Source organism: Tenrec ecaudatus, chromosome 1 (assembly GCF_050624435.1).
Source record: "Tenrec ecaudatus isolate mTenEca1 chromosome 1, mTenEca1.hap1, whole genome shotgun sequence".
In the NCBI taxonomy this organism is placed as follows: domain Eukaryota; kingdom Metazoa; phylum Chordata; class Mammalia; order Afrosoricida; family Tenrecidae; genus Tenrec; species Tenrec ecaudatus.
The window spans coordinates 266334468-266348710 of NC_134530.1; the positions used below are offsets into that span (position 1 = coordinate 266334468).

The 14243-nt window shown below is 37.8% G+C and overlaps 1 protein-coding gene across 1 annotated transcript in view; it reads left to right on the plus strand.

The window, feature by feature from the left end:
• The window catches only part of RBM34 (RNA binding motif protein 34), a 37921-nt gene extending 24482 nt beyond the window's left edge, over nt 1-13439 (plus strand). Inside the window, exons 7-11 of the mRNA XM_075532265.1 lie at nt 2115-2198; nt 3412-3475; nt 5906-5945; nt 7634-7752; nt 11140-13439. Coding sequence (XP_075388380.1) covers nt 2115-2198; nt 3412-3475; nt 5906-5945; nt 7634-7752; nt 11140-11421 — 589 coding nt within the window. The 3' untranslated portion in view covers nt 11422-13439. The remainder of the gene's footprint in view (nt 1-2114; nt 2199-3411; nt 3476-5905; nt 5946-7633; nt 7753-11139) is intronic.
• The last annotated feature ends 804 nt before the right edge of the window (nt 13440-14243 follow it).

Below are 14243 nucleotides of genomic sequence, written 5' to 3' on the forward strand. Positions count from 1 at the left end.
CTGTGTCATCAGGGTTCCTTTGACCCAATTTCTGCTCAAAAGTACTTTCTTCATCATTGCCTTCACAAATTACTGTGAGAACTAGTAGCTACCAGCATGACCCCAATCCCTGAAAACATTAAGGACTAGACACTCTAGTCGTAGTTGCATCTCTCTCACACACACACTAACATAAGTGAAAGGTAATTTAGAATTTTCCCTCCCGTGATTACTGTAAAATAAAATGCACATATAGGAAACTATACAAAATGTGTATTTAGTGAATTATTAAAAGGTGAGTAATCTAGACATCTGTGTGACCCTCAGTACAAGCCCTCCCTCCAAAGCGAACAGCCATGCACCCACTGCTACCTATGACTATAGGATCATTCATTGTCTGTGTGTCTGTGGTTTTACTACCCAAATACGGATTCCTAGACACAGCTGGTGCCCAAGGTCTGCAGTGTGAAACTACCAGCTGCTCTTAGGAGAAAGACATGGCTTTCTACTTCTGTAAACAGTTAACGTCTCGGACACTCACTGAGGCAGTTGTACCCTGCCGTATAGGGTTGCTATGGGTTGACATCCACTCACTGGCAGTGAGTTTGTCTTTTGGTTTCATAGTTGGTCATTTTCTTTTGAGTCTAGTTTAATCAATGGGATTCCCTCCCTATCTTTCTTTAATTTACAGTCTGTTCCAAGAATTTAGGATGTTTATCTGTCTAAATTCCTACCCTAGAGTTTCTATCCTTAAAGTTCCCAAGGATTAATGCCTTATTGGTGGTCTGCCACCAATTCTATCACCGTCATGATTTCTTTTTCTTTTTTATTGTCATCCTATCTGACCCATTTTTCTTCCTTTTTAATCATTTTATTGGAAGCTCTTACAGATGTTACAATTCATAATTCAGTTAAATCAAGTGTGCTTATACACTTGTTGCCACCATCAGTTTCAAAACATTTTCATTCTTCTTGAGCTCTTTGCTATCAACTCCCTTTATGCCCTCCTTCCCTCACCCAGGAACCCTTATTGTTGTTATATATGTTATACATTATTTTTATTACGACTCATGTCTTACACTAGCGGTTCTCAACCTGTGGGTTGCAACCCCTTTGGAGGTCGAACAACCCTTTCACAGGGGTCACTTAAGTCCATCGGACAACACATAAATATTTCACAATATATAATTACATATTGTTTTGTGATTAATCATTAGGCTTGATTATGTTTAATTATGGTCAATTTCTAACAATGAAAAACATCCTGCATATTAGATGTTTACATTATGATTCATAACAGCAAAATTACAGTTACAAAGTAGCAACCAAAATAAATTTATAGTTTGGGTCACCACAACATGAGGAACTGTATTAAAGGGTCGCAGCATTAAGAAGGTTAAGAACCACTGTCTTACACCATCCAATATATCCATTTACCTACAATTCTGTAATTTGTTCCCCTCAAGTGGAATTATACAGTCATCATTTCTATCAGCTTTACCTTCTCTCCCTTTCTCCCCCTCTTCCCCTCCCCTCAGGGAATCATTACTCCTGTTAATGTTTCTGAAGTGTTAACTATCTTGGCTTTCACTTATCACATGATCTTAATTGTACATTTGAGCATACTCATGTCTAACTAGGTTAATGAGGTAAGACAAGAACCGTGATAGTGAAGGGAGGGAATATTAAAGAAGTAGAAGATGGCTGTGTGTTTCATCAGTGCTATCTTGCATCCTGGATTTAACATCCTTTCGCATGGCCCTTCTGTGAGGGATTGTCCAGTCATCTTCACCTGGGTTTTGGACCTGCAATTTCTCCAGACTCCTTCACTTCTGTTTGATTGTGTAGGGGTTTTTGTTTTGTTTTTACCATCATGATTTCTTTTTTTTTTTTTTTTGGGTGCCGAAACCCGGGAACGAACCAGGGACCCATCATGATTTCTAAGAAGGGGTGGATCACATATTTGGGCCAATGTCTGTATATGTGTTACTTTTTGCATTATTGCTATATATTCAAAGAGTGAAAATTCCCCCAATATTTTCTTGTGTGCATTGAAAGTAGAAAAATATTAGTTATTTAAATTTGTGATTTAAAGTGATTTCAAGGTTAATAATTAATTTTTTTGTGTGTGTTAGACGTAAAATTCATCCCGATCAGAAAACTATTAATGCTTACGTTGTGTTTAAGGACGACAGTGCTGCTATAAAAGCATTAAAAAGGTAATCTTTTAAAAAAATTTTTAAATCATTTTATTAGGGGCATATACAACTCTTACAACAATCCATCCATACATCAATTGTGTAAAGCACATTGTACATTCATTGCCCTCATCATCCTCAAAACATTTGCTTTCCACATAAGCCCTTGGCCTCAGCTCCTCATTTACCTCCTCCCTCCCTGCTTCCCCCTCCCTCATGAACTCTTGATAATTTATAAATTATTATTTTGTCATATCTTATACTGTTCGGCTTCTCCCTTCACCCAAAAAAGATAATCTTATCTATTCAAAATTTGAACAGAATTATTGTTTATGCATGTTTGGGTACATTTTTTTATTCTTTAATTTTACTCTAGACATATTACTGTTTTAATAAAAGCATTAAAGACTTTAAAAGTTATAAATTCATATTATACAAGTCAGAGGTTTAATTATATTACAAAGAAATTTTGCAATCATCGCCACAGTCAATTTTTAGAACATATGTTCTTTCTTGTAGTCATTAGCTCCTCATTTCCCCCAGTCTCTCCTTTCCATTACCCTAAGAAGCTATTGATCCAGTTACCGTCTTTGTGGATTTGCCTATCCTGGATTTCATGGCCAGAAAAACATACAAAACAAAGACATAAAAACCAAAAATAACGAAATACAACAGAAAAACCCAAATTGGAAAGAAAGCAAAGAATTTTAAAAAATAGAACAAATTTAAAATGGGTCAAAAGGGAGAATAAATGATAAATTGTTCAATTTTAACCTAATTATGTCTGCTTCAATCCACTTTCCAGTACCCTTTGTCCGATAGGCTGAGTGCTCCAATCTTTGGTCAGTGGTCAGAGAATTTACTAGAGGCATAATCCATTTGGGGACTATGCAAATGGAATTAGGCTTTCGATGTCATCCCTAGCCTTTCGCAAATTGGAGGTTCAGATTTGAATTTCTTTTTCTGTTTTTTTTTTTTCAATTTCTAATATTGTTCTCTACTCTGATCTCGGAATTTTTAATTTACAGTCCTGGGATCACCCAGGCTGTTTCCTTGTGAATTTAGCTGACATGTCACTCAGATGTCTGCTTGTTTTAAAACAAGCCTATAAGATAACCAGACTCCGCTCTAATAGCCAGGCACTCTCTGATTTCTTCACCATCTTTTGCTATAGTGCCCATATCTTCAGTGTTTATGTACATTTTTAACACCCCTCTCTACCTTGTATTTTTAGAAATGGGACCCAAATTGCAGATGGGTTTCGTGTTAGAGTTGATCTTGCATCTCAGACTGCATCTGTAAGTAATATGTAATTTTTAAAAATAACTGCATAGCCTAGTAGGAAAAAAATAGCTTGTTCTAACTTTTTGCTGAGAAGCAAAGGATGTGGACTTGTTGTGAAGAGTGTAAGGGACAGCACAAAAGATTGCTCTCTCCTGTGGTAACAGCAGTGGTACTTAGAGTTGCAGAAAGCTTTTTAGTCAACATTGATTTCAAGATGTAGTCTCTTCTGCTTGAATACTTCCCTTACCCCCGGTTAATAGATTAATACCCCTTTAGAGAGGGGTTTGCAAACTGCGGTTCAGTAGCCATATACAGCTCCTTTGGTACATACATGTAGCTCTGAAGTAAAATTGAAACACTTTGAAGTATATTATTCAAAAATTGGTAATTTCATTTGCTTTAAAAATATATTTATGGCTTTCAAATAATTTTTAAACTTTTGAGGTACTGGATTGCCTCTTCCATCTCCAAAGTTTGCCGGTCTCTGCCTTATAATAGTAGGGCCAGAAGGTACATTCGAGATTATCTGGTCTGTTTTTTTATTAACTCAGGTTAGAAATTTAAATAAATAAATCACTAAATATTATTTGATTATCTCCTCTGTGCCTGGCTGTGGGCTCAGCATTGGGGTGTATATTAGTCCGGGTAGACTAGGGAAACAAATCATGGGCACTCGTGTGTATAAGAAAGAGCTTTATGTAAAAGAGCGATCGTATATTGAGAAAACATCCCAGCCCAGTCCTGAGCAAGTCCATAAGTCCGATAATTAGCTCATATGTCTGATACCAGACTGTAAATTCCTCTTCAAACTCACATAATACATGCAATGACACAGAATGCAGAAAGGTCACAGGCCAGTGGATGGAAAGTCTTGTGGATCCAGTGGTGGTAGAAGCATCCCAGTATTGGCATAGGTCCCTATGTGGCTCCTCCATCTCCAAGTCTTGGGTTCCATCAGTATAGCTTGATGTGGCTTCTCAACAGGAATGTCTGACAGGGAGAAGTGTGTGTGTGTGACCTCCAGTGAGCTATTTATCTCCTTTGTCCCTCCAAATGAGGTCATCAAGCTGCGACCTGATTGACAGGCTAACCTCCACCCCTTCAATCAGTTTCAAGCTGACACCAGAAAAAGGCTGATTGAGGTCAAAATGGCAGACAAAGGCTGAAGGTTCTGCCCTGGCTTGAGGCAATGCAGCCAGATAAATAGCCAGATCAGTCAGTCAAACTAACACAGGCTGTTAACCATAAAGTTGGCAGTTCAAACCCACCAGCTGCCCTTTGGGAGAGAGTAGGCTTTCTGCACAAATAAAGACTTAGGGCTTTGGAAACACTGAGAAGCAGTTCTCCCCGATATAGAGTCAGTCTGAGCCATAATTGACAGTTGTCTCAGGCATAAAGTGGCTCCGTTTTTTTTAGGAACTCACAGTGGAAAGCTGGAGACTAGTAGATGACCACAATTTGATAAATAGAAAAAGGCTTCAAAAAGTTTGTGGAAAAATCAATTGAAAAAGATAATGAATGGAACTTTTTGAGCTCCCTTCGTAAAGGATAAATGCGTAGGGTGCTCTTTTAGCACAGGAAGGGGGCACTAAATATAGGGAAGTCCCCACTGGAAGAGTTCTAGGAGATGAGTAGGTATTATTCAAGCCAGGGAGGTAGACATGAATGATGGAAATATATAGTTTAGCAAAGGAATAGCAAGATCTCGATATGGATGAAAAGTACAAAGTACAAGGAAGGTACAGTGACAAGAAGTGCAGTTGCAGAGCTCGAGGCCAACTCAAGAAGTCCCATTTTGGTGATGCTGAGAGATCTGTATTTTGTCCAGCAGTGTTTTAAATCATTAAATAGGGGCCCAAAATGACAAGTTGTGCATTTGTTAAGGATCTCTGGAAATGAAGGATAGGTTGGGAGAGTTTGTCACAAAAACAATTGATTTCTGTCACTGTCAACATGATATAGTTGAGCAATGTAAAAGACTGGATGAAAGCACTGGCTTTTATTGGATGACCAACAAATCCATGGGACAAATCCACCCACCAGCTTTTTTTGTAAATCAAGTATGATTGGAACATAAACACTCATTCATTTACATATTGTCTTTGGCTGCTTTCATTCAACAGAGACCACAGAGCCTACAAAGCTAAATATCTGGCCATTTAAATATAGTTTGCTAACTCCAGCTGTAGCCAGCCTTTCTTGAGTGTTCCCATTTGTCAGTGAAAACATCACTCCTTGTGATGGCATAATCACAGTTCCTCCATGAAAGGTGTCCTTCACTCTAGTCCAGGCAGGAAGATGAAGTAAGCAGACTCCCAAACAAGGAAGAGGTATATAGCTAATTCTGGAGGCCAAGTATCAGGTCTGAATAGGAGGTGAAACAAAGGGAGGACTTCAAGATGACATGTTTGTGTGATTTTTTTCTTCTTAATTCTTTGTTTCAGAGGGACAAGAGATCAGTATTTGTGGGAAATCTCCCTTACAGTAAGTCATTTTATACAAACTACGTGCTTATTATTAAAATAATGGGAGGATAAAAATTGATAATTGAATGCTGTAAGACTAAATTTAAGAAGTATGCAACACAAACGAACTAATTTCTAGGGCACTATTTAAAGGGTTGTAGAATAAAGACGGCTGTCAGCTTGTGTAGAGTTACAGTCTCAGAAGCCCACAGGGGCAGTTCCACCCTGCCCAATGGGGTCACTGTTAGTGGGCATTGACTTGATGTCAGTGAGGTTTTTCATTGTTTGCTTTTCATAGAGTTGCTGAGTCAGAATTCTTTTTTTTTAATTTTTTTTTATTTTAACAATTTATTGGGGCTCATACAATTCTTTTCACAGTTCATACATATACATACATCAATTGTATAAAGCACATCTGTACAGTCTTTGCCCTAATCAGAATTCTTTTTTCTTCAGGCTTCCTTATTTATTGCCCACTTTTTTTAATCGTTTTATTAGAGGCTCATACAACTCTTATCACAATCCATACATACATACATCAGTTGTATAAAGCACATTTATACATTCATTGCCCTCTTCATTCTCAAAACATTTGCTCTCCACTTAAGTCCCTAGCATCAATCCCTCATTTTTCATCTCCCTCCCCGCTCCCCACTCCCTCATGAACCCTTGATAATGTATAAATTCTTATTTTGTCATATCTTGCCCGATGTCTCCCTTTACCCACTTTTCTGTTGTCCTTCCCAGGGAGGAGGTCACATGTAGATCCTTGTAATTGGTTCCCCCTTTCTAACCCACCCTCCATCTACCATCCCAGTATCTCCACTCACACCACTGGTCCTGAAGGGATCATCCACCCTGGATTCCGTGTTTCCAGTTCCTATCTGTACCAGTGTACATCCTTTGGTCTAGCCAGACTTGCAAGGTAGAATTGGGATCATGATAGTGGGGGGGAGGGGAGAGGAAGCTTTTAGGAACTGGAGAAAAGTTGTATTTTTCATCATTGCTACATCACACCCTGACTGGCTCGTGTCCACCCTGCGACCCTTCTGTAGGGATGTCCAGTAGCCTACAAATGGGCTTTGGATCACCAGTCTGCACTCCCCCCCCACACCCCCCATTCACAATGATTTTTTGTTCTGATGATACCTGATACCTGATCCCTTCAATAGCTTGTGATCACACAGGCTGGTGTATTTCTTCCATGTGGGTTTTGTTGCTTCTTAGCTAGATGGCCGCTTGTTTACCTTCAAGCCTTTAAGACCCCAGATGCTATCTCTTTTGATAGCTGGGCACCATCAGCTTTCTTCGCCACATTTGCTTATGAACCTGCTTTGTCTTGAGTGTTGTGTCAGGAACGTGAGCATCATAGAATGCCAATTTAATAGAAGAAATATTCTTACATTGAGGGAGTATGAGTGGAGGCCAAATGTCTTTCTGCGACCTTAATACTAAGCCTACAAATATATGCACATAGATCTATTTCCCCATCCTCATAAAAGTATTTACATATGTACATGTCTTTATCTAGACCTTTATAAATGCCCTTTGCCTCCCAGCTGTCCTCTGTTTCCTTGGATGTGTCAGAATTAATGGCAGTAAAATTTGTGGTTGTTTTCCATGTGTAAATCACTTTAATAGTAAAAAATCTAGCTTTCTAAGAATATTTCAAGTTGTGACTTCTGTTTTGACTGAATTTGATTTTAGAAATTGAAGAATCTGCTGTGGAAGAACACTTTTTGGATTGTGGAAATATTGTAGCTGTGAGAATTTTGAGAGACCAAGTTACTGGAGCGGGCAAAGGGTTTGGCTACGTGCTGTTTGAGGTATGGCGAGCTGTACATTGTCACTACCCTCTGAAAACAAACTGGAAGGGACGTCGATTACCATTTCATGTAGCGTCATAGCTATCATTTTCATCTTCAACCTCTAAGAAATTGAGTTCATGATCTACTGTTCTAAGGTATAGGTGCTATAAAAGTACCTCAAACAAAGGTGTTCTAGGTCGTCTTTCTTCATGGTAATATTATTAGACTATATTCTGGATTTTGGATGTGGAAGGCACCACAATTCTCAGTTTCAATTTTCCCTTCTCTAAATGGTGAAAATAATTGAGTTTGCTCAGTGAGGTGAAAATTTCAGTCTTTTTACAAAGTATGTTTTATTTACTTGATGAAATACTTTCTAAGAAACAAACATACTCAGAGCATGTGCGTCTTCTGTCCCTTGGCAATCATCAACATGTTCCCTTGCAGTTTTTCTTTTATTTATTTTTTAATCATTTTATTAGGGGCTCACACAACTCCTATCACAATCCATACATGCATCAAGTGTGTAAAGCACCTTTGTACATTCATTGCCCTCATCATTCTCAAAACCCTTACGTTTTTTCTTTTGCCTTTTTCATTTCAGTTGAACTTAAATCTGTTATGAAATTTTGCAATCTGTTTATGTTACGTTGTGCTACGTTTGAATATTGTGCTGAATGGTATAGTTTATATTTAGGTTCCCAAACTTACTTGTCTTATCACCCCTTTTCAGAAGGAAAAAAAAATTAGTTCCCCCTGTGAATGGAAAACTTTGTTACTCTATCCCATATGTTAGGATATAGTGTAGGTACCTGCTTTTGCAGCTCCCTTGGATTGTTCTACTGCCCTACCGGGGGTGGTCTCACCCACTCTGAGAAACATTGGGTTTTTTTGAAACATTGGTTTATACTGTGTTTTTGCCCCTAATGTTAGAAATTTGCAGCGTGGTTTCTGTTGTGTTTTTTTCCCCAGAATAATCAAGTTGCATTGGTTATATATTTTTCTTTGAATGCTTGCCTGCATTTTGGATTACTTCCTTAAAGTATTTGACCATGTTTAAGTCTCTTGATTGTCATGAAATTGATTGCTATCAAGTCAATTGACTCATAGTGACCTTATCGGACAGAGTAGAACTGCCTCTAAGGCTATAATTTTTACAGAAGCATAGTGTCACATTGTTCTTCCAGTGAATCAGCTGATGGGTTCCAATGTAGTCACCTAAGAGCTGGGCAGTTAATTGCTGTGTCCCCTAGGTCTTTGATAGGTACTTTAGCAGGTTTTCAGAAAGTAAAGTTGTGACACAAAAAATACTGCCATTTAGTTGATTATGACTTAAAGCAACCCTGTAAGAGAGAATAGAATTGCTCCCGAGGGTTTCTGAAGCAGTACGTTTTTTATTCCACCCTTTTTGTTGCATTTACATAGTTTTATTTTAAAATGTTAGGTATTTTTTAACTTTTTAAATCTTTTTTTATCATTTCATTGGGGCTTGTATAACTCTTATCACAATCCATACATACATTTCATTGTGTCAAGCACATTTGTACACTTGTTGCCATCATCATTCTCGAAACATTTGCTTTCTACTTGAGCCCTTGGTATCAGCTCATTTTCCCCCCTCCTTGCTCTCTCCTCCATGAACCCTTGATAATTTATAAACTATTATTATTTTGTCAAATCTTACACTGTCTGACATCTCCTTTCACCCATTTTTCTATTGTCTGTGCCCCAGAGAGGAGGATATATATAGATCCTTGTAATCGGTTCCCCCTTTCTATCCCACCTTCCCCCCACCCTCCCAGTATCGCCACTCTCACCACTGGTCCTGAGGGATTCATCTGTCCTTGATTCCGTGTTTCCAGTTCCTATAGGTGCCAGTGTACATCCTCTGGTCTAGCCAGATTTGTAAGGTAGAATTGGGTTCATGATAGTGGTGGGGAGGAAGCATTTAAGAACTAGAGGAAGGTTGTATGTTTCATCGTTGCTAAGCTGCACCGATTGCTGGATATCCCCTTATAGAAGGGTCACTGGGAGGAGATGACCCCTTGCTGTTCTGTTGCATGCCCTCAGTATTTCTCCTCAGTGTGGTGAGGTCAGATTGGGCCCAATTTCTGCAGTGTCGCTAGTGTTGTCCTCCGTTGTGCTATGGGTCAGTGAGGGACATCATGTCTCATAGTGGGGCTGGCCCTATGGTCCTCTCTGTGCTTTGGCTGCTCTGAGTGGGAATATTGCCCTCAGGGCTTGGTGGGTCAGAATGTGTTCACCCTGTTTTCCTCTTCCTTCATTTGCTCCTGTGGGTTCTCATCAGATATGTCTCTCTCCCTTAGCTGTAGCTTCGGTGCTGTTCTCTGAAATAAATTCTGTGGGGAGGGGGTGCTGTCCACGTAGTTGGGATTGCAACCGGCCCCTTTTTAAATCTTTTTATTCCCCCCTATTTGGTGGTATTTATATATTTTTATTTTTAAATGTTTTTCTTTTTTAACTTTTTTTATTTAAGTGAAAGTTTTTATTGAACAATTCATACCCATTCTATTTCATGATATTACAATCGGAGGCAGTAAATCATTACAACAAAATAAAGCCTAAACTATTACGTTCAGAGCAAGTGGTATATTCAAACTGCCAGCGCACAGTTAGCAGCCCTACGGGTCACCCACAAAAAACTCTATGGGTTACTTACAAAAAGGTTGTTGGAGCCATGTGTTTCTATCATTGCATCTTGATTATTACCTGATAAACTTCAAAGGTTCGTTAACAAACCGTAAGGAATTACTATCATTTAATCGTTTATGAACAAAAGCTTGCTAGACCTTTGGATTTAAAAGGAACTCTCCAAAAACCAAAACCACTGCCATTGAGTCCATGGAGACCCATAGTGACCCTTATAGGGCAGGGTGGGGCTGCTCCTATGGGTTTCGAGACTACAAATCTGTCTCCCATGGAGCAGCCTACGGTTTCAAACCGCTGGCCTTTATAGTTAGCAGTCTAAGGATTCACCATTATGCCATCATGGCTGGAAGGCATCAGAGTTCTCAGGAAATAAAATGGAGAGTTTCTTGCCTTCAATTCAACTACTACAGTTTGACTTTTACAAATTTCTATTAAGAGGAGTCTTATTAGTTTAAAAGATTCTGTATGAATTAACACCTCACTTTATGGGGAGAAAAATAAAACCTATAGGATTGTGACTTATATGATCATTTTACAAAGCATCTTGAGAGCTTCTTGGGGTAGTTTGTCAGAATGACTTAATACACAGATGCTAAAAACATTCTGGATTGGACTGAGGTATAGATAAGGAAAGAGTATATTCAAATTAGAAAACAGTTAATACTTATTAGTATAATGATTTTATTATTTATTTACAGATGAGTTTCTAGTAAAATGAACTTATTTCCATTTCAGAATACTGATGCTGTTCATCTGGCGCTGAAATTAAATAATTCTGAACTAATGGGAAGAAAACTTAGAGTCATGCGTTCTGCTAGTAAAGAAAAACTAAAGCAACAAAATTCAACTCCAGGCTTGAAGAACATCAGTAAACCTAAGCAGGGACTTCATTTTGCTTCAAAACATGTACAAGGACATTCTAAAAGTTTATTTATTGGAGAAAAGGCAGGTCTCACTACAAAGAAAAAGAAAGGACAGAAGAGAAATGGACAACTTAAGAGACATAAAAAGAAATAGTGGTCTGAAGGGATTAAGTGTAGTGACCCATGTGTTCAGTTTCAGAACTTTCATGGATGGCACATGGGAAACTTGGGAACTCTAGACTTACTTCATTTAAATTATAATATGGCTTTTGAAGCTTAGCTTTTAAGATGTGGGTTATGTGTAACTACTGATGATGAAAGAGATGATTTCAGGCTTAGTGTGAACATTTAGAATTTGTTAGAAATACTTAATTAGCAATTTAGCTATTTCAAGAATATGTTCTATGTGGTGGAATTTTAAAATAAATGAAAAGAAAATTAAAACAATGTACAACTCTTCCTGATGTGAATGATTGAATTGTATGATATGTGAATTATATGCCAATGAAACTGTTAAAATCAGTAGTTCTGATTGTATCTAAGTATTAAATTTAAGTGGTGTAATGATCTAACCTAGAGATAATAGAACCTAACCAGAAAGGTTTTGCTGACCCATGGTTAGCAGCCCTACACGCAACCCACAAAAAGCCCTATGGGGTCACCTACAAAAGGTTGTGGGAGCCACATATTTCTGCCATTGCTTCTTAATTATTACCTGATAAACTTTTAAGGTCCTTTAACAACCTTAAGGACTTGCTACATAGTGGTTCTATGAAGGAACACAAGAATGCTAGAACTCACCTCGTTTGCATCAAGCTAACAGTAAGGATGACCAGTACGTTTTACATGCCTGAAATAATGTTACTATAATTTCTTAATTTTTAAAGTAGTGTGTAGAGAGGCCATTAAAGCTCTTGGCAAATGGGCTATCAAACAGATTTCTATTTTTAAAAAATACATGTAATCTCCCAGAAAAATGTGTAACCCAAAATTCAAATCACCCACTAATATGATAAACTTTATTTTTAATGACATAATCTTAAAAAATACTTTCTGACAAAATGTAGCAATTTGAAGGGAAAACTGAAAAACACACAAGGGGAGAGAATACTGTTGTACTCCCTTCGGACATGACCTTGAAGCTGAGTCTGTATAAGCGGAGAGCAGTGACAATAGTAAACCAGCATAGCTGATCCGAAGTAGGTAGAACCTGTGTCATTCAGACATGATATTAAATTGTGAGGACGAGAAGTTTTCTTACTGATTTTTTAATCCTGTCTTTTGGGTGGGAAATAAACCTAAGAGATCTTTTAAATATTGCTCTGTAGAGAGCTTGGCGAAGCCCTGTTTTCCTGTCTATCCAGGGACTGATATGCTCAGTATCCCAGATGGTGCTTTCAAAAAAGACCAAAGCCATACCAGTGTGTCAATTCTGACTCAGCATGACCATAGAGGCAGTTTATCAATCTTTATAGGAGCAAAAAGCCTCAACTTTCTCCATAGTATTGCTGGTGGGTTCAAACTACTGACCGCAGTGACCACCCAATACTTATCCAAAAATGCCACCAGAGCTCCTTGAATGATGCTTAGAACCTCGTTTTTACAAAAAGGCTCAGTGCATATTTTACCTGAATCTTACGGAATTTTGCCTGCCCAGTTACATTTATATAAAGATGTATCTTGTATTGATTGTGACTAGTCAGATACACATCCAATTGTGACTTTCCTATAAATGGGTGGTTATTTAACGTATTGTTAACAGTTAATCATTCTGTAAATTTGTTCTAGTTTATTAATATTTTTTTCTTTTTGATAGAGGATTTTGTTTTACTTCGGTATTCTTATTCTTTAAATGTTTTACTGTATGTGAAATTCAAGATAAGTAAACCTATAGAGCAAGTAACTGCATTAATATTCCTTGAGGTTAGGTATGGTGGGTTGGGGGAAATGGAAGGTAGTGACAATAAGTACAAGAACGAAGGAAAAGATATGTTCAGAAAAGAATAATGGCAACGTATGTACAAATATGCTTAAATACAATTGATGTATGTATTGTTATAAGTTGTTAAGAGTCCCCAATAAAATGATCTTTTAACAAAAAAGAAAATGAAGGAAATGTTTGAAACTGTAGTGATGATTGTACGTACCACTTCTTGATGTGAATGAACTATTGTAAGATATGTGAATTATATGCCAATAAAACTGTTGGGGGGGGGGAGCACCTACTAAGTAATAAAATAAAAACAAACGCGAAGAGAAAAACAATACCCACTAACAAAATGGACTGTGCGAAGAGAACCTGCACGTTTACAAAAATAGCAAAAGCTCAAATCGTACCTACCAGGAACATTGTGCAGAATGTATGAGAAAACTGGACTTATATGCTGCTTACAAGAAACACACCTTAGAGACACAGACAAAAATAGACTGAAATTCAAAGATTAGAAAATATGTATCACGCTAACGGTAATTTTTAAGAGTATAAAAACTTTATTTCTGATAAAATGGAAGTCAAAGGGCATTATATAATGATTTAAAATACAATTGAAAAAGAAATAACCTTAATAAACTATGTTCCCAATCAAAGAACCTCAAAATACATTAATCAAATTCTTTATAGAATTAAAGGGACAAAAAGAAAACACTACAGTAATAGATTTTAAATACACCACTCTTTTAAAAAACTTTATTAGGGGCTCCTAGAACTCATCACAAGCCATACATCAATTGTGTCAAGCACATTTGTACATTCGTTGCCCTCATCCTCAAAACATTTGCTCTCTACTGAAGCCCCTCCCTCCCTGCTCCCCCATCACTCCATGAACACTTGATAATTTATAAATTATTTTGTCATATCTTATACTGTCTGACTCCCTTCACCCACTTTTCTGTTGTCCATCCCCCAGGGCGGAGGTTATATGTAGATCCTTGTAATTGGTTCTCCCTTTCCACCCTACCCTCCAGGTATTGCCACTC